This window comes from Petaurus breviceps, unplaced genomic scaffold, assembly GCF_028583685.1.
Source record: "Petaurus breviceps papuanus isolate PSGF00001 unplaced genomic scaffold, PetGlider_PUasm1.0 164, whole genome shotgun sequence".
NCBI classification, from domain to species: domain Eukaryota; kingdom Metazoa; phylum Chordata; class Mammalia; order Diprotodontia; family Petauridae; genus Petaurus; species Petaurus breviceps.
The window spans coordinates 16,161,673-16,183,364 of record NW_027185735.1 but is presented as its reverse complement, the minus strand read 5'-3'; the positions used below and the strand labels follow the sequence as shown (position 1 = coordinate 16,183,364).

Sequence of the window (21,692 nt, the reverse complement as noted above, 5' to 3'; positions counted from 1 at the left end):
CTCTGACACTACCTGTATGACTTTGGACAAGTCACTTAACTTTTCTGGGCCTCAGTTTCCTCTGCTGTAAAATAAAGGCACTGGACTAGATTGCTTCTAAGGTTCCATGTAGTTCTAATAATGTGGTCCTTTATCTGTTTACTTTTACATTGTTTTGCTCAAAGTGAAGAAGATACACATTTTCTGATATCTCTGAGGGATGTTAAGAATATTGATGAGATTACTGTCCATGTATTATGGTGTTCTTTAGTCCAAAGAAGTAATAATCTATGTAGATTCAAAGCATTATTGTTCTAACCTTCTACTTGTGAAAACTGCAGAGTTCACTTCAAGGAGAACTTCTTCTTGTGCTCCCTTTGTGAAGCATTAAATTTACATAAGCATTTCAATATTGTTTTACGATCTCTGCAAAAGTGGAAATTCCTAAGCTGAGCATCTGTCTGTAATGAAATGAATACAGGTCTTGGTCTCACAATCTGTGGCCCCTAAGTAAACATCTGATTCAGAATAAAATTAGTCAAGTATAGTGTGACATCTCTGTTAGAAATCAGAGGGTGGGGGCCACTAGGTGGCACAGTGAGTAAAGCACTGGCCCTGGAGTCAGTAGGACCCAAGTTTGGTTCTGGCCTCAAACACTTAACATCCATACAAAAAAACTAGCCATGTAACCTTGGGCAAGTTACTTAACCCCAAATGCTCTCCAAAAGGAAAAAAAAAAAAAAAAAAAAAGAAATCAGAGGGTGCTGTTTGTACGACTGAAAGGCATAAAACTCGGTATCATACGAAAAAAAGAAGCAGTCCCGGCTTAATGAGTTGTAATCTACAGTGATTTTTCTGCTAATTATTGGCTCTTCTTAGTTCCCTCTTATTTAGTGTCTAAACCCTTTGACATCTTCCCACTGCTTTTTTGCTCTTTTCCCTAATCTTTGACAATGCTCCTTGATCCCCAGTCCCTTCTGGTGACCCCAGCTGATGTTCTAATGTTCAACCTTTCCCTATCTATTAGTTCTTTCCCGACTGCCTCCAATGATGCCCAAAGACATCACCTTAAAAAAGATCTTTAAAAAAAAACTCTCACTAGATTCTACTATCTCCCCACAAGCTACTATCATGCATTACTCATCTCTTTCTCAGTCAAACTCCTGAAAATAGCTCTGTGCTTGCTGCCTCAACTTCCTCTCCTCTCACTACCTCTTCAACCTTTTACAATCTGGTTCCCAAACTCAGCACTTGACTAAGAGTGCTCTTTCCAAGGTTACCAATGATCTCTTGTCAAATATAAGAGTCTTTCCTCTTCATTCTCTTGATCTATCTGCTACATTTGACATCACTGACCACCTTCTCCTCTGGGAGACCCCCTTTTCTCTGGACTTTCATGATACTACTATTTCTGGGTTTTCTTACTTATCAAAACTGACATTTCTTTGCTGGTTCATCACCCAGATCACAACTCCAAATATGGGTGCTGCCCAAAGGTATGTCCTAAGCCTCTTATTGTTCTCTGTCAACACTCTCTCAGTGCTGTAGCAGCAAGCACCCTAGCATACCCAGGATGGTTGTTAGCACAGGTTCTTAAATCTGCTTTTCTAAAGGAAAGCAACTCAAAAAGGGTTAACAATATTACTTTAATCAATCAAACATACATCATTTACCTAGTTCAGGGGAAAAAGTCAGCACCCTGAAATTCAGAGAATACAAACAAGTTACAAGCAGAAGTTACAAGCAGACAGAGAAACAAATCAGCAGACAGGCTTCTAGCTGTCTGACCATTATATCCATACCTAGTCAGTTACCAGAGAGGGAAGCACCAACATCTAGGTTTTCAAAGCTGGGGGGCTCAATGGCTGCTCAGAGTCTCCTCTGGTCAAATCACACAATTCTTCTCCAAGTGAGCCCCAAAGCAAAATCTCCCATCAGGGTATATATAGCATTCTCCTAGCTCAGAGAATGTTTCAACCCTTGTGACCCACTGCCCAATCACAAAGTAACAAGGTGTGGGTGTTCCTGAAAAAACAAGTCCCCCACCATAGGCTCCATGTGACCACTTTCAGCCTATTAAGGGGCAGAGTATATTTTTAAATCAAGGAAAAGTTATCAGAGTCACTTAAGCCTATCAAGGAGCCTAGGGGCAGGGAAGATCTTCAGATTCCCATTCCTATAACAAGTGTCCTCATCAATTCCCATAGGATTATCATCTTTATGTCACCAACTCCAAGACATATACAAATTCAGTCTCAGTTTTTCCCTCAAATCATCCCAAATCATCAATTTGATATTTCATACTGGGTATCCTGGAGACATCTCAAAAAAAAACCCTTATCTTTCTCTTCCAGACTCATTCAAGTTCTAAAGCTTGTTTAGAACAAAAACAAAAAAGCACCACCATACTTCCAGGTTGTCTTCCAGGTTCACAACCTTGGCATTATCCTTTCTTCTTCACTTTCCCTCAGTCTGCATTTCTCATCAGTTACCAAATCTTGTTTCTAACTGTAAATCATTTAACATTCCCTCTGTTCATACAATTACCATCTTATTTCAGGCTTTCATCAGATCTCAGTAGACAGATTATCGTAGCAATAGATTATTGCTACCGCTTCCCACTTCCTACATGGTCTCCCCACTTCAAGTCTCTCCCCAGTCTAATCTAATTTGAATGACTTACATTCAAGGTCACAAGGTAATAAGAAAGCAGAGCCAGGTTCTGAACCCAGGTTCTTTGACTCCAAATAAAGAACTCCTTTCAGTATACTATGGCAGAATCACCATTAATCAGGAATCTGATTAATATTGGGAAAAATTTTAAATTGTGTACTAAGTGTTTTCATTGAGGCTTTTATTTATTTATTTATTGCTTTTTGGAGGGCAATTGGGGTTAAATGACTTGCCCAAGGTCACATAGCTAGTTTTTGTGTTAAGTGTCTGAGGTCAGATATGAACTCACGTCCTCCTGACTCCAGGGCCGGTGCTCTATTCACTGTGCCACCTAGCTGCCCCGAGGCTTTTATTTTTTAAAAACAGTAATGAGAAGATAAAAGTAAACCTTTGAATGTGAACAAAAAGGTAACAGGTATAAGCCCATTGTCTCTGGGTGCCATATTAGTTCAGTGTTGAATCTTTACTCTGAACTTCAACCTCAAACACTTCAAAGTATTCTTGGAGTTTATTTTTGACTTTACAAAGTTTTTAAAATGTTTGTTTAAGTCAGGGGTGGAGAACCTGCAGCCTTCACAGAAAAAATCTCCTTAATAAAAGTTTGAATTCAGTAAAAGGGCCATACTTGAGGATCTAGAAGGCCAGATGTGGTTTTGAGGCTGTAGGTTCCTTACCCATGGTTAAGTTCTTTACTGGATTGAATGAAGTTTTACTTCTTTGTTGATGAATTTGGTTTGAATTCCCAAGTGATTCTAGTATCAGTAGTGATACAACTTTTACTTTCGAATACCCTCCTTACTTCCATCCCCATTCTATTCACATTGCCTTCTTTAGGCTCCAGGTATTTCAATAAGAGGGGATATTTTAGTATAAAACAGACTTAAAAAGGAAGAACAAAATTCTTTTCTGTCACAGATAGGAATAAAATATCAAAAGTCAACATATATTAATAGATATTTTCTCTCTTCCTACATATACTGATATCTATCTGGATTAAGTCAGGCTATGGGAACAGAGAAAATTTTCTTATATCTGTCTTTCTTAAGTCGAAGGCACTGTTTTAAAAAAAGAGGGGGAAGGAGGCACTTAGAAAGGAAGAAGATAATAAGACAATAGTTTGGTTTTTGTGGCTGTAGAACCTATCCTAGGTACATAGTCAGATATAACCATACTAGAGCTAAGTGAGATTTTGGACAGGTAAATTAATTTCACCTTAGAGCTTCTTACCATATACTCTCTGGAACATATGAAGCCTTATTCTCATAAAATGATTTGCTTTCTCTTTCAGAGTCAGAAACCCAACATCTACACTCGAACTCTTCTCAGTTCAGAGGATACAGCTATCATTACATATATGCATCCTCTGGCTTTATTATAAGCTCCTTGAGGGAAAGGACAAGTCTTTTACTTTTTTTTTCTTTTTGGAGGGGGAAAGGTAGGGCATTTAGGGTTAGTGACTTGCCCAAGTTTCTGTGTTAAGTGTCTGAGGTCACATTTGAACTCAGGTGCTCCTGACTCCAGGACTGGTGCTCTATTCACTGAGCCACCTAGCCGCCCCAAGTCTTTTACTTCTTTTGAATTTCTCTAGAGCATTTGGTAGGCCCTAAATAATTGCCTGCTAAATGGACAAAGCATGAACAAAATAAATATGACATATGTAATGATGGAAGAGAAGAAAGTCCACAATAACTACCACTAAACTAAAACTGCCACTGGCTATTCAAGCCTGATCCAATCTCTCCAAACCAAAACAAACAAATCAAGCTTGCAAACATGATTATCTGCAATAACCAAACTAAACTGGAAGACTGTGGTAATGTACAGTTTCTTGTCAGATAGTAATGTAATTTACTTGACAAATTATATTTCCTTTGCTTTTCTTGATTCCTAGAAACAAACAAGGGAGGCAAAATTCAAGTTAAGCCTTTCAGTATCAGAACACTGATGTGTGGAAAGGGAATATTGACTGTATGTTTAAAAAAAAAAGGAAAAAAATTAAATGTACTTAATTACTTGCTGCTTTTGTTAAATTATTTAAACAAACCAAATACTTTAAGCACTACACAATGACTAGCTTTGGTAGAAAGGTACTCAGCTATTGCTTACAAAATGGCTAAAATGGTCCATGCTCTCAAATATTATTGGATCCTTTCATTCTTCCACAAAAGATCATTACAGAACATCAAGAAAATTGTAAGGGATTAGCTAGGTGGTGCAGTGGACAGAACACCAGACCCGGATTCAGGAAGACTCTTCTTCTTGGGTTAAAATCTGGCCTCTGACATTTACAAGCTGTGTGACCCTGGAAAAGTAATTTCACTCTCTTTGCCTCCATTTCCTCATCTGTAAAATGGGCTGGAGAAGGAAATGACAAACCGCTCTACTATCTTTGCCAAGAAAACCCCAAATGGGGTCACAGAGAGTTGGACAGGGCTGAAAAATGACTGAACAATAAATAACATTTATGGGGTGGCTAGGTGGGGCAGTGAATAGAGCACAAGCCCTAGAGTCAGGAGGACCCAAGTTCAAATCCGGTCTCAGACACTTAACATTTACTAGCCTTGTGACCTTGGGCAAGTCACTTAACCCTAAATGCCTTGTCCTTCCCCCTCTAAAAAGAAAAAAAAGAAAATTGTACCTGAATCACAATAACCAAGATTAAGTAAAAACAAAAATAAGCCAATTCCACTGGCTCTCAGATTAAATGAGCATAATGCATTGGGCATTTAGAAATACCCCACTGTTATACTTACCTGGGATGAAAATGTACAGACTAGGAAATCTGCCTGTGACAGGAAGTGTATATCCAAGATCACGCCTCGTAGGGAATTTTCTGTGTATCGATTGTGTAGTCCAGCTGACCAGGATATGGAGTTATCACTGATAAATTCGTAATTTGGATACCTTAAAAAAAAAAAAAAGGAACAACAAATACTGATGAGCTATTATAAAATTCAGTTCAAGTAATCGACAAAGTTTTCATAAATCACCTACTATGTGCAAAGAACTGTGCTGGATACAGGGGATAAAAAGTTAAACAGCCCCTCAAGGAACTTCCATTTTACTTTAAAGCCCACGATGTCCTTTTTGAGAAGCAGATCTCTAAGACTTTAGGGATAGTGTCTCTGGTATTCTCCTTAGCAAGACTTTATATCTTTACCAACAAAATAGAAGATTTTAATCTTGACATTCAGTAATCAATGAATTTGAATTTATGACTGGGGGAAAAACTATCCTCGGATAACCAGAATATTAAAGAAAAATTAATGGGACGCCAAATAAATAACTCACTGGAGTCTCCTTTGCCAAAATATTAAAGGGCTATTCTTTATTCTTTTTGCCAAGTATAATCTCCAAAAGCTAGCCTTTTCAGCTTGCTTGGGTAAGTGACCCATACTTTGATAAGAAAAGCTTAATGCAGGTAGTGCAGTGGAAAGAATCCTGGAAGTGGAGTCGATAGACTTAGGTTCAAATCCCTTCTCTTCTAGGTACTATTTCTGTGATGTCAAGCAAATCATTTAAATTCTCTGAGGCTCAGCTTTCTCATCTATAAAATGAAGGAGTTGGACTAAATGACCTTCCAGCTCTAAATCTGGGACTGTGTATTATGAACCCATTATTACATTTTACAATTCACTAATTAGGTGTAGGAAACTCTCTGAAAAGGCTTCTCTTTAAAGACCCCTTAACCATGTGTTTAATAATTGACACCAGACACTTATAGAAGGTGAGCAGAAACCCTATACTCTTCTTCCTACTGCCTCCCTGTGGGCCAGTGTGCTAAGAAGATAAACAGACACCCCTAATTCAGAGATGCTCTGCCTGGGGAAATCAAGATAATGATGCAGTCCTTCTTTCCATGCTCACACTTAGCTGGGTCTTACTCTTGTATCTGGAACAATGCAGCCTGACAAAAAAGCACAGAAGTGGGCCAACCTAATTAAATCAAATGGACCTGATAATACCACCCGCTACCAACTCTTTAAATATCCCTGGCAACACCTTTCCATTGCAAGTCAGCTGTGAGCTGCTCAGTGCTGTCCACCATTTTAATGATGAATCATCCAGTTACAGTCAGGTTCACTACAACTGCTGGTCATGATGTTAAACTTTTACAGCTAGCACAACAGTGCTTAACATGAACCAAATTTTCCCATTTTGCTCTGAGTATCTCTCATCCTATTTTACTCAAACTGATGAAATAGGTCCTTGATGTAAATGAGACATTTCTGGAAGCTGTATTAACAGTCATAGGGTCATTCACTAAACTTGGAGCAGTCAATTCGAGGGTGGTGTCTTATAGATATAAGAAAGTTAATTCCAAAGGTGGTTGCTAACTTATTTACTCCCAGGATAAAGCTTAACTGAGCCTGGGCATTTCCCTCATCCCTTAACAAAAACTTTAGTATTCTCTCCATTTCACTACCACTGATGAGCTTTCTCCCCATTGCCTCTCTGTGATAATGGCTGTGAAGGTAAAGCCTTTGAGCTTTGCTTTAGACTGGCATTCACTGTATAGCTCCATTTGGCCTCATTATTTTTTGACATTTTGCCCACTATATAGCTCAGACTTTGGGAGATGAAGGAAATGTCACACTTGTTCTGAAAAGAAAACAGCCAGGAAAGCTTTTAATGTGGTCCCTGTGAAGCTGCATACTCTGGAATGGGGCAGAAACAGCTCTAAATAAATATGAAAGGGAGGTTTTTAGACACAATGGAATTGGTTACTAAGAGAAGTTATAGCATCTCCTACCTAGAATAAATATCAATCTTGTTAGTGGAGCTTGGGGACTGCATGAAGATGAAAAGAAGGGAGTATGATGAAACCTCACCATCAAGTGAAATGATGACACTAACATAACAAGGGATCTGGTAACCAAATCAATTGAACTACATGATCACAAGATCAGATTTCGACACACCAGAAGTGATTTAATGAGGGACACTGACTTCTTTAAAATGACAAGGGAGAAGAATCAAAGAAAAAGAATGATAGTAGAGGAGGATTTCTTGTCTCTAAGTGGCAATATTCAATTGTCTGAATTTTGTTTTAAGATAACAATAGGAAGTGTTCTATTCTCTGCAAAGATGCATGCCAACATAGAAATTATTTTCTAAGTATATTCTAAGTAAGCTACCTAAATTGCCCTAACATTTGTCATTTTGTGATAAAATTTTTAATACGTTATAATTAAACTTACTTTTAAAAAGCCATTAAGCCCTGTAATGTCATTTGGTCAATTATTTACTTATGGCACCATTCTTATGGAAACTGTCTCCTACAATGTTGTTTTTCCTAATGTGTTTTCACAGAACCAATGAAATTATGTTAGGTAGGGTATCCCTATAATTTTAAGGATACTTCAGGTAACACAAAGTGACAAACATTATACACCATATTTTTTTGGTAAATTAAATAAATTTCTCCCCCTCTCCAATCTAAAGAACTAGCCTAAGTTTGTAAATTGAAAACAATTTGACTAGTCCTATTTTGCTAATTCCATATGATAAAAGAAAAACCAAGCACCAGAATTAGCACAGTCCCTTTAATTCTGTTCATTTCTATACCCTATTTGTAAGATGCTTTGTCATAGCCTTTTGTAATTCTCAATGCCAAACTCGTAATCTAGATGCTTAGACACGCCAAAGAAAGGATTCTTGAACTCAGGAGATAATTTTCTATTTTCTTCTGTTTTACCACTCAACTGGATAAAGCTGCTTTCATGTATATGTTCATACCATATGTCCACTGGTTAGCAAATCATTATCCACAGCATCAGCATCATCATTATTCAGGGCATATTAGTAATAGTGGTTAATAATATAATTATAATGATTATCATAGTTACTCTTTTAAAGTTTGAAAAGCACTTTTTATAACATTATCTCATTTCCACCTCAAAACAACCCTATGTGGTTTGTATAATAGATATTTTTCCTATTTCACAGAACAATCTGAAGTTTTCAGAGAAGAAAAGCCATTGAGGCAGTTGGCAACACAGAGAAGAGAGAACACTAGGCTTGGAATCTGGAGGACCTGAGTTAAAATCTGATCTCAGACATTCAAGCTGTGTGACTCTCGGCAAGTCACTTATTTGCCTGTTTCCTCAACTGTAAAATGGGAATAATAGCACCTGCCTCAAAAGTTGTGAGGATTAAATGAGTTATTTGTAAAAAGTGCTTAGTGCAGTGACTGACACACTGAAGGCACTCTATAAATGCTTATCACTATGTAAATGCTTGCTAGCTTCCTTCAGAGTTAGAAAAAGCTGAACATAAATCCGGTACTTTTCCCACTATGCCACGCTGATTCATGTAAGAAAAAAAAAGTGGTTTATAATTTTCCCATTGCTCACACAATTTTGGGAGGCAATATTATCCTGCATAGTTTAAAAGGATTAGGTTTGACCCATTTCTTTGACTCTGGTTTTTAAATAGCTTTAATACTGTGCCACAACAGAACCACTTAGCCAGATTAGGTACAACTATCAGTCATCAACACAACCAAATTCAAACTTGCTTCACTACCAGTAGCATTTTCTAACCTACAGAATCCTAAGGCTTCCCATCCATAAAACATCATCTGCTCATCTACACTTAGCAACCAATTATGTAAAGTATTTACATGATAAACTTTATCCCTTTCCAAAAATCTATTTTAGGTGTCACATACTGAGCTTGAACAATAGAATATAATGTGTTTGCTTCTGAATTTTCAGGGGCGATTATACTCATTATGTTGATTTCTTTCTCTGGTTCCTCTGGCCTTGGATAGTGTATAAAACGACAGCATTATTGAACTGAAGGTCAAATTCATGATTTGGTGTCCTGGAACAAAGGCAAAGCTTTTAAGACATGCCTACATCAATTTTTCTGAGAAACCTAAACCAATGCTAAAAAAGGCTTAACTAGAATATAAGGAATAAAAACAGAATTTAAAACACTATGGAAATCTTGGAGGAGACTGACAGGACTAACACTCAAAGTACAAAAGGAAAGAAAGGGAAGCACCATGAAATCACTGTATCATCTTTAAGTATGGAGAATTGCTACATGGATTCCTATGCTACTGAGAAAAAAAAGAATATTCTAACTTTACTATTCTAATAGTCAAAGTAAACACTGCCAGCTATGTTACAAAGGTAAGCCTACTAGTAGAAGAATGTTGTGCTGCAACTATGGGACAGTAGACAGAGCCTATAAAAATTAATTGCTTATATCCAAGCCGCATATAAATCTAGTCTGTGTTTTAAAATGAAGGGCCAGAATATTGTTTCTCTCTTCTTCTAACTAGTAACAGAACTGAATGAATCAAAAAGTGTTTGCAAAATTTTGTGTCCAAAACATGTATTTGGTGCCAAAATTTTGCCTTATAACAAGTTTATAACAACTAGGCTAATATATTGTTTGGTCTGACAATCACTTATTTGACAAAGATATGCATAGTATTATTGGACCACGCATTACACTTGGAGTCAGGAAGACCAGACACTTATTGGTTGTGGCAATTTTACAGTGGCAATTTTACAATGGCAAAATTACAAACTTTCTAGGCCTCAGTTCCCTTTTCTGTAATATGAGAAGATTAGACTTGATTATCATTAAGGTCCCATTAGCCTTAAATTTTTGATCTTGTCATATTTATACAGTATAGTACAGCAGTGAAACACACAAACCAAAGTCAGAAGACCTGGGTTTTAGTCTCAGTTCTACCACTTACTAGCCATAGACAAAGTAATTAGCATTTCACAGCCTGTTTTCTTAACTTTAAAATGAGGGTAAAAATATTTTTACCATCTAACTTCAGGGCTACTGTTATGAAAACATTTAGTGAATTATAATAAAAAAAACCTGGAAAACCAACACAATTTAAAAAAAAAACAACTAAATACAAAATAAATTCAGAAATGGATTGATTTTATCATTCAAAGAACAATTGATTTCAATAGCACATAAGTTTTTTTTTTAAATTGGAAAAAGGATCCTACGAAATTCCTTCTATGATATAAATATGGGGAGAGACAAATCAGAGAAAGAAGTCCATATATAAATAACTGAAATAAATAAAGCATAACACTTTTGTTTTCCTTTAGGTGTGAAAAAGTTCTTCTGCAACTTGATAGGATTATTTAACAGCTAGTCACTATATAGTTGTAAAATGAGTCATTCTCCTTTGGCCAACAACAACAAATCGAGCTGCCCAGATCAAGAATCTATCTACAGTGAAGCTCTGACAAGTGAAAGAGTGAGGTGAGGGGTACTGAGCTCTTTTTCCAGAGTCATTTCTCTTCCTGACTATCAGAACACCTATCTTGATGGGTCAAAATCTGAAAGGGAGATGCCCTTTGCTATGTGCAAATAGGACACTTCATCTTACTCTCTCTCTGTTACCTGCCTCTCATACACTATAATTTCATTAAGATGGTTTGAGGGAAGACTCAATTGATCAAAAGGGTCCCCTAGTCAGCTTCCCATGCCCACCATATACTTACATACCACAAATCAGAAAATAAAACAATCTTTCATTAATTAAATGAATAGCAAAATGATCTCTATAGTATTATATCCTATTGTCAGTTTTCTTCTTCCTCCTTCCTACTATCAGAAATCAAACAGCTTAAAAAAAATTACAGTTAAAAAAAAACAGCTCACTAATTTGGGGCTAAAATGGAGAAGGATGTAAGGCTGGTCAGAATTAGTAATGGTAATGGAGTTTAAAGATCTCCTTGTATTGGCTTGGTTTTCTGGTTAAGTGTTAAAACCCAGAGCTTGTGAATCCCACTTGAGGGATGGACTTGTTGACATAAAGAGAGGGGGCTGAACTGGGAGGAACTGGTGCCATGGATAGAGAGGCCCAAGCAGAGAGAGGCCAGAAGAACATTTGGGAGAAGCATCATGTAGGCAGAGAGAGAGAGAGAAAGAGAGAATTGCTAGGGGCCAGAGTTGCTGAGAGAGAACTGCCAGCCAAAGCCACCTGGATTGCTGAGGGCCAGTTACTTTTGGTAACTGGCCCAATTCTTTCTCTCTCTCAGCCTCCATGATACTGCTCCCAAAAGTTCTTCTGGCCTCTCTCTGCTTGGGCCTCTCTATCCATGGCACCAGCTCCTCCTAGCTCAGCCCCCTCTCTTCATGTCCACAAGTCCATCCCTCAAGTGGGATTCACAAGCTCTGGGTTTTAACACTTAACCAGAAAACCAAGCCAATACAAGGGGATCTTTAAATTCCATTATTATTACACTGATTTATAGAGAACCTTTACAAATTTAGTTTTCTTAGTTTCAAGTAAATGAACCAACTTGAACTGCTTACAATATGTTGCCAAAAGAACTTACTTTGATGGAGGGTTTCTGACTCATGTCATTTGAGAGCCAGGTGAATGAACAAGAGATGGTTAGCTCAAAGAATGGAAAAAAAATACTTAGGTAAGGATTTAATAATAGCTGTCTTCAAGTGTCTAATGGCTTTCTGTGTGGAAGGATTAGATTTGTTTTGCATGGCTTCAAAGAAACAGAATGAAGAACAACAGGTAAAAGTTACAAAAAGGCAAATGTAGGCTTGATATAAGAAAAGCTTGCATAATCATAAGAGCCCCCCCAAAGTAGCAGGCTACCTCAAGAGGCAATGGTTTCTTCTTCAATGGGGGTCTTCAAGCAAAGTTTAGATAATCACCCTTCAGGTATAATGTAGAAGGGATTCTTGTTCAGGTATGGGTTACACTGGAAGGTCTCTAAAGTCTTATCTAACTTTGTGATTCATAAACAGTGCAAAAGTAAGCTTCAGTCTTCCCCAAAACTAATCATAATAAATTATAATTTAGTAGTTTCTGAAATAATTAGGACTTTTTTGTAAGGTATACAATTGTTTGTATTTTCCACCAAACTATAAAATAGACAAATCTTTTCTTCCCTTTACAAATCACCTTACATGAAAGGTTTGTACGTAAGGTGAACATTTTCTTTATGCATCTGCTTAGCTAAATGTTTGAATATCTGACTGTCCGTATTAAATTTCTAAGTAAGGAAGTTCCTAAAGCAGGGAGTGGATATTTAACCAGGTGTATACAGCACCTAAAAGTCTCGTTTAGATGAGTACTTGAATGCTTTTGATGATGATTACTACTATATATAATTTATTTCAGATTCATAATAGCAAGAAAGTATTATATGTTACTGACAGGGACCCAGGTAAATAAATATATGTGTACATATATGCTTTAAAGAATTAACTTTCAAGAATGGAGTTTTTCAACTGGGAAAACCATTTGCATATAAATACCACCATTTGAAAACTTGTTTAACTTACTTGGACTTTGCCTCCTTCAATAAAGAAGGATCATCTGTGGCCAAATAAACTCTTTTTTTGTCCACATGCATCCTGCGTTCAAGAAGCTGGAAATGCTCTTCAACATGCACCATGTATTCTTCAATAGGATGGAATGCAGCTTCTGTCCCCACTTTGTCTGTACGTCGGACATGAACTCTAAGTAGACAAAAGAAGGAACTTAAGACTCTATCACTCAAGTTTGTTGGGAACTTAAAATGCATTCCACATCAGAGCTCTAACACACTGATTTCTCAACACAGTGGCAAAGAACAATGAACAATGGCTATATGAAATAAAAGAGAGACTACAGGAGAAAATTCAGTTCCATAAATACTTTCTGGCAGAAAAATTAATTGATGAATAAGAAACCTATCAGTTGGAAGTTTCCTATTCTGATTTATATTTCTGTTATTAGTGATTTGGAACAATCTTTCATATAATTCATAGTTTGTGATTCTCTTACTTTATATGTAAAAATTACTTTATAATTCTTTAAGAGAATTATCTGACGATCTATCTACTGGGAAAAGAACTTTTTAGTCTTATATATGTGTTAATTATCTATATATCTTGGATAACCAACTCTTTTCAGATGTATTAGCTGATGTGGATACAAAGGTACCCTAAGGTTTAATATCAAAGTTTGCTTTTCTAATAGAAATGATGAGGATGCAAAGTTAATATTAAGGGTTGCTTTCTCAGTACCTTGGGAAGCCCTCCTGAGAGCATCCTAAAATAAACTTCTCCCTTATTCTGGACCATTTGGAGTACCATAAAACTTCCCCATATCTGGGACCATAACCTCCCGGGTCATAAAATTTCCCTTATCTTGTGTCATCCATCTTCCTCATCTTATCCCTAAATCTCCAACCCCCATTAGAAACCCTAAAAATTATATCACCATCCTATAGGCTATGTAGCTTTTTGGCTATATAAGTCTGGTCCTTTTCCTATATCAGTGCCTTTGTTTAGCTCCTTGCTAAGACCTGCATGCTTTTGTGTCAATAAAGCTCCTATTGGTTAAAGAGAAGGTCTAAGTAAATTCTTTCAAAAACCTAAACCAACTCTCCCCATTCTGACCTCAGTATTAGCCCAGAAGATTTCCCCCCCCCCCATGTCAACAACTTCCCGTTTAATTCTTGTTGTATTTACTGCATTAGTGTGAAAGTTTTTTCAATCTCATGAAATCAAAACTACTCATTTTGTCTTTTGTGATCATCTGTATCTTTTGTTTGGTTATGAATTCCCTCTAGCCATATCTGTGAACGGCACAGTTTCTCTTCTAAATATTTTATGATGTGATCTTTAATACTCAGGTCCCATATTTATTTTGAGCTCATTGTAGCATAAAGTGAGTTAAATTTAATTTTGGCCAAACTTCTTTAGGGAGGTCTTTCTCAAGTAATTTATTTCCTCAGATCAACTGAATTAAATTATTATTAAGTGCAGTTATTAAATTATTAATATATTAATTATAATTTATAATAAAATGATATAATAAAAATATAAAATAGTGAGTGTGCTCATATTCATGTTTCAAAAACAGCAACAACAAAAAACAGAACCTTGCCAAGTACTCTGTCCCCCCTGGCAACATGTGAATACCCTGTGTTCAGGGTGTATATATATAATGTAATATTGTAATATTATATAATATGTAATATGTAACATAATAATGTAAATTCCTAATATATTAAATGAAGTTATTGAGTTAAATTATTTCTAATTCTTCATCTAGTCTTTTCCATTGATATATTTTTCTATTTTTGAACTAGCAAACAGTTGATTACTATTTTATAGTTTAATTTGAAGTAAGTTCTATTCTTCCCTCATTACTACTTTTTATGCCTTTTATTCTTCCAAATCAATTTTGGTATTATTTTATCTTGATATATAAAAAAAATCTCCTTGGTAGTTTAATCAACATAATATTAAGTTTGTAAACCTGTAAATCATTTTAGGTAGTAACATCATCTTTTATCATGTTAGCATACCTCAGGCTATGACCACTGAATGTCCCTTCAATTATTTCAGTAATTTTATATTTCTTTATGTAGCTTTTTTCTAGTTCTATCTATATAAGTTTTAAGTGTGCCTTGCTAGACTGACTCTCAGTCATTTTGTTGTTGTGAATGAGACTTTCCTGTCAATTATTTCTTCCTGGGTTTCATGATCGTTATATAGAAATGTTATATTGGTTTTCATGGGTCTATTTTGTATCTTGCTAACTTAGTGAAAGTACTGTCTCAATTCATTGTTTTACTGATTTTTTTTTTGAGGTTTTTTGTGTGAACTACATGTCATCAGCAAATAAAGGTGGTTTTTATTTTTTCTTTGTCCATTTTTAGGCCTTTAGTGTTTTTCATGTGTCTTATAAATATGACTAGAACAATGTTCAAAACAGCAGGAAAAGGGTGTATTTTTGCTTTGTTTCTGTACTTACTGGGAAATTTTCTAGTGTTTGTCTATTGCATATAATGCCAGCATTTGATTTTAGATTAAGTGATTCATGGTAAACTTTAAATAGTAAACACCAGTACAACCAATGAGACTTGCTTTGTAACTATATTTAAATAAATAACTTCAATTTCTAAAAGGCTATAACTTTTCAATTATACTCATTGTTTAGCCTTATATCACTGTAAGGTCATTCTCCTCTTTTACAGATGGAAACATGGCTCAGTGCTTTGCATTGGGGAGTGTTGCTTTATCAGTTAATCTTTTCTGAATTTTGGCCTGAAAGAAATAGAGTTCCTTCTTCCAGTTTTTCAGAAACTGAAGAAAACAATGTAGAAAGTGGGGAATTCTCAATATTTAATAACTCTACCTTTTTGCCATTGTTTTGTAGTATTTCTTTATAATGTGCAGAAGGGAGAGGAAAAAGCAATTAAGAGATGATGATAGTATGGCACTATGAGCTGAATGATATCAAGAAAAGAGGAAAGGAATCTGAGTTGGTAATATGACACTGATGCTTTCCATTTGCTCTTGTGAAATAACCAACGATGTTTGACTAAGGGTGTCAACACATAGCTCTAGAGCAGGGAACAGCTTGACTGAATTTATATTTTAGAACAAATACTGGACAAATTTGCACTTTATTATTATTATTTTTTAAAGCAATTGGGGTCAAGTAACTTGCCCAAGGTTACACAGTTATTTTGTGTGGGTGTTAAGTATGTGAGGCCAGAACCGATCCCAGGTCCTCCTGACAGGGCTGGAGCTCTTACTCACTGCGCCACCTAGCCGCCCCCAAATTTGTACTTTAGAAAATATATAAATCATTATCTGTATAAAAAAAAAAGAGGGTGGGCCTAAATGATCTTTAAGGTCCCTTCTAGGAGCAGCTAGGTGGCGCAGTGAGTAAGAGTGCCGGCCCTGGAGTCGGGAGGACCTGGGATCAGTTCCGGCCTCAGAAACTTAACACCTACACAAAATAACTGGCTGTGTAACATTGGGCAAGTTACTTAACCCCAATTGCTTAAAAAAAAAAGTCCCTTCTAGTTCTAAATCTATTGTCTATTAATGTAATTTAAGCTGTTTTTATTAAGGAAATGTGCCACTGAACAAATACTATCCTTATATAGGTCAAATTCTGCCTATAAGCTATACCTTTGACATCCCAACTCCAAGATCTTCATTGAGATTCCTTCTTGTTCACATTTCCTGACACTTATACCTTAACATAAGCATAATATTAAATACAGATATATAATATTAAGTACAGACAACAGGTACTGTCACACAATGGTGAATCTGAGAGGACCCTGGAGATTTTTTTTTTTAAGCAATCGGGGTTAAGTAACTTGCTCAAGGTTACACGGCCAGTTATTTCTGGGTGTGGTGCTGAGTATCTGAGCCCGGATTTGATCCAGGTCATCCCGACACTGGAGCCGGTGCTCTTACTCGCTGAGCCACCTGGCCACCCCTAAGCAACTGGGGTTAAGTAACTTGCTCATGGTTACACGGCCAGTTATTTCTGGGTGTGGTGCTGAGTATCTGAGCCCGGATTTGATCCAGGTCATCCCAACACTGGAGCCGGTGCTCTTACTCGCTGAGCCACCTGGCCACCCCTAAGCAACTGGGGTTAAGTAACTTGCTCAAGGTTACACGGCCAGTTATTTCTGGGTGTGGTGTGGAGTATCTGAGCCCGGATTTGTTCCAGGTCGTCCCGACACTGGAGCCGGTGCTCTTACTCACTGAGCCACCTGGCCACCCCTAAGCAATTGGGGTTAAGTTACTTGCTCAAGGTTACAGCAGTAAGAGCACCGGCTCCAGTGTCAGGATTGACCTGGAGATCGAATCCCGGGCTCAGACACTCAGCACCACACCCAGAAATAACTGGCCGTGTAACCTTGAGCAAGTTACTTAACCCCGATAGCTTAAATTTAAAAACAAAACAAAACAAAACAAAACACTGGAGCCGGTGCTCTTACTCGCTGTGCTACCTGGCCGCCCCCGGAGATTTTTTTTTAATGTAAATTGAATAATTTATTTTTTACATTACTAAAAATATGCCTTTTCTTTAAAACAGTCTATAATTTATAGGACCACAAAACAGAATATTAACAATATCAAACCACTACAATTTTTTAAAATCTGCTTATTAATTGCTTGCTGCATGCCAGACATCAAGTACTAGGGATATAAAGAAAGGTAAAAATAGTTTCTGTACTAACGATCACAGTCTAATGGTGGAGACATGTAAATAACTAGATATATACAAGATAAAAACTGAGAAGATGGGAGGTAATCTCAGAGGAGAGCAGTCACTAGCAGCTGGGAAGTATCAAGAAAGACCTCTTACAGAAGTTAAGATTTGAGCTGAGACTTTCAGGAAGCCAGGAGAATTAAGAATTGGAGGTAAGGAAGGAAAGCATCCCAGGTATGGGAGATGGGCAGCACACAGGCATAAATAGGAGATAGAATGGTAAGAGCAAGGGCAAGTAGGCCTGTGCCTCTGGATCATGGGGTAGGTAGAAGGGAATCAAGGTTATTATTAGAAGATCATAGATCTAAGGCTAGATGGAACCTCAGAGAGCATATAATGCCCCTTTTTAACAGATGAGGAAACTGAGGCCCTTTGAAGTTGAATAATTTGCCCAAAGTCACATGGTTATTAAGTGGGGGAAATTAGGATTTGAATTGTGATCTTCTGGCTCTTAAGAGAAGTCAAAGAAATTATATAGAGATGACAGCCTTACTTCATGACCATATTAGGTTAAGACTGTTTTCATATTTTATCCCACAAAACAAAATATTCCTCTGATTAACTAGTTCTAGTGCCAGTCCAGGAAAATAATTAGCATCTCAGCTATTCTAGGAACTGCATGCAGGGGGTGGATGATTATTTCAATGGTGATCAGATGCATGACACATATTCCTTGGTTTCTTGGTAGAGTTATCAAAGGGTACTATATATCCCCCAAATCATTGTAAATTCTGATAGTTTAAGATATGAACAAGCAAATCATATTCTTACCCGATAACTGGATGCTTGAAACCAAGCTTTTTAGTGGCCTCTTCAATTTCCTTTTCTAACCAAGGCTGTGGACGGATTAAGTATTTGACAAACTGGGAAACCCACCATACAGCAGGATCTCCATGGACCCGCACTAGTCGATCTGCAAGGTCTTCTGGAACAGCCAATGGTAAATAAGGTGGTCGTGGATGAAGGCTGTCAACGATGGGAAGCTCTACCACCTGAATGTTTTGGTCATTTATCTCACCTACAAGAGAAGGCCACAATGTACAATGAACCTTAATGGGCATGCCACCCTAGTGACTTACTCAAAGACATAATCCAATGCTTGTACTGAACATTCAAAATGGTCAACACAGGGTATTCACATGTTGCCAGTGGGGACAGAGAACTTGGCAAGGTTCTCTTTTTTTGTTGTTGCTGTTTCTGAAACATGAATATGAGCACACTCACTAGTTTGCAATTTATCAGAGTAAGGAGCTTTAAAACCTAGAAAATGGGAAGCAAAGAGTGCAGTGATTTTTGCAAATCATTACTGTCTGGGGCTGCCTAATGGTTCCAACTTCAAGCCAAGCATCTGTCTCTCTTTAAAGGAAAAATGATTTTCCTAAAAAAGTAACTGGATAATCCTGAAGTATCTCAGTGCCCAAAGAGACTCACTTTTGCACAAACCAGTCTTTAGGGCTTATTTCTTAATGAAAACTATAACATCAGTTTTGATTGTGTATTGATCTGCCTGACATTTGAAAGTTAGGATAGAAATGAGATATTCCTTGCATAGTAGGTTACTTCTTTCAGCTTCCAGCCCCCATATGCTATTAAAGGTACTGTCACACAATGAATTTTTATGACATAATGTTAATAAGCAAATACAAGTCAAAATGAGCTGCCAGGGTCCACAGAGTTGATATTACATATTAAAACTGTAACAATAATAACCAGAAAACACAAAGATACTAATAGAAAGATTTAGAGTATTAAATGTATTGAATTAAATTTTCAGGAATGAAAGATATTAACCTGAGCATACAAAATAATTTCAGTTAGGATGTTGTCACTTTGCATAATGAATTAGAATCACAGTTAATCACTGAACCATTAATGAAAGAAAGCATTTGTGTCAAAGAAACCTTGATATTTAAAATGTATTCTCCACCAAAATAAACCACAGACTTCAAATTCCATTTTTCTGCACATTTGCAAAATGTTCTAAAAAATATCAAATGATCTAGCAACATGGTCAGTCAAGTCAATGGTTTGGCTAAGAGAAATAATGCTTTGTGGAAGTAAGAATTAAAATTATCTTCTTAATTTTTATTCACATTCTACCACTTCAGGACCCTTATAAACAAAGTTCTGAAACATGACATTTGTTGCATCAATAAAAAGGCAAGTGACAAGAATTTAACACTGGTATTGCACAGTTCAACAAGCTAAAGAAGAGCCTCCTTGGCACATCTATTAGATGAGAAGCAGTAATTAGGACTGTTCAGCAGAAGAAGATGCATTTTTCAATCACATTACTATAATCAGAGTCGTCCTTGAGGTATGGCAAGATGGACGGTAAAAGGGGGACAGAGATGGCTCTGAGCGCACATAAATTACTCTACTATTCCGTCCCTTCAAAATAAAGTGAATCTCCTAAGTTTTAGAGTTGGAAGAGAAATTAGAGATTCTCTAGCAATTACCTACTCCCTCTTTATTTTACAGATGAGGATTAAAACCCTGAACCTGTTTTTTTTTTTAATATGAAATCTTTTGGTTTCAAGCTGAATACAATTAGATTACAATCTGCTTTCCCATTTGAGGATGCTTTTGACTTTTAATTTTAACAAGATGCAGATTTCTTCTGTAAAAAAGATAATAAAAGTATGAGAAAAGAACTTCACATGGAATTATCTACGCTGGACACAAACCTCTCATCAATAGCTTTCAGAAAGAAAGGAACCCTCCACCAAAACCTACAAAGAAGAAATTTCCATGTAACACCTTAAGGTTTTTTTTTATAAATTTTAAGATAAGTTTAAAAAAAAACAACAACCTACTCTCAAGCATTAATACTAAACATCAAGAAAGCAATTAAGCCAAAAATGTTTCCACTTACAAATTAAAATAACTTTTCATTTTCTATCAAGTACAAAAGATTAGTGTCCTCCAGTGAAGATAGACTACAAGCATTTAAAAAATAAAAGGAATTCTATCTGGTTTTGGTAGCAAAGTACTACTTCATTAAGATGGTCACTTAACCAGTTACCACTTTTTTTTTTTAGTATACACTAAAACTCCGGAGGAGGAAAAGAAAGAAGAAAAGGAACTAGGAGGAAAAAGAGAAAGAAAAGGAAGAGGTGAAAAAGGAGGAGGGGGAGAAGGGGATAAGCATGTATATATTGCCTATAAAATGCCAGGCACTGTACAAACCACTTTTTACAAATATTATCTCATTTAATCTTTACAACAACCTTGCAAGATAGGTGCTGCTATTACTACCCCTATTTTACAGTTGAGGAAACTGAGGCTTGTTAAAGGTCATACCATAGTAAGTGCCTGAGGTTGGATTTGTATTCAGTGTTCCTGACTGTAGGCCCAGTGTTCTACAGGAGGAAGAGGAGAAGGAAGAGTAAAATGAAGGAAAAAGAGAAGGGAGAGGGGAGGAGGAAGAGGGAAAGAAGTAGGAAGACGGGGAGAAGAGAGTGTTGGAAAAGGAGGAAGGGAAGAATGATTTCCTGTGAGGACTATAGGTATGCGTGGGAAGACACTGATACAAAGTGGTAATAAGCAGAACCAGCAAACACACACATGATTGTGTTTCCACAATACTTTAACTGTTTCTTTCTGGCTGCTTGAAATATTTTCTCTTTTACCTAGGAACTCAGGAATTTGGCTATAATATTCCTAGGAATTTTCCTTTTGGGATCTTTTTCAGGTGATTGGTGGATGCTTCCCATTTCTATTCTCCCCTCTGGTTCTAGAGTATCAGGGCAGTTTTCCTTGATAATTTCTTGAAAGATGATGTGCAGGCTCTTTTGGATTTCAGGTAGTCCAATAATTTTAAAATTATCTCTCCTCTACTATTTTCCAGGTCAGCTGTTTTTCCAAAGAGATATTTCAAGTCTTCTATTTTTTTTTCATTCTTTTGGGTTTGTTTTATAGCTTCTTGATTTCTCTTAGAGCATTAGCTTCTAATTTTTTTTTTTTTTGCTTTCTTTTTCTTGGAGTGGGGAATGCAAGGCAATTG

General features: G+C 36.7%; 1 protein-coding gene across 6 annotated transcripts in view; it reads right to left on the bottom strand.

Moving 5' to 3' along the window:
* Positions 1-21,692, bottom strand: part of FUT8 (fucosyltransferase 8) — a 491,667-nt gene that overhangs the window by 6,103 nt on the left and 463,872 nt on the right. For all 6 annotated transcript variants that reach the window (XM_069082397.1, XM_069082396.1, XM_069082394.1 and 3 more), the window contains 3 exons: positions 18,458-18,704; positions 12,955-13,131; positions 5,406-5,556 (listed from right to left, as the gene is read on the bottom strand). In XM_069082397.1, the coding sequence (XP_068938498.1) occupies positions 5,406-5,556; positions 12,955-13,131; positions 18,458-18,704 (575 nt within the window). The remainder of the gene's footprint in view (positions 1-5,405; positions 5,557-12,954; positions 13,132-18,457; positions 18,705-21,692) is intronic.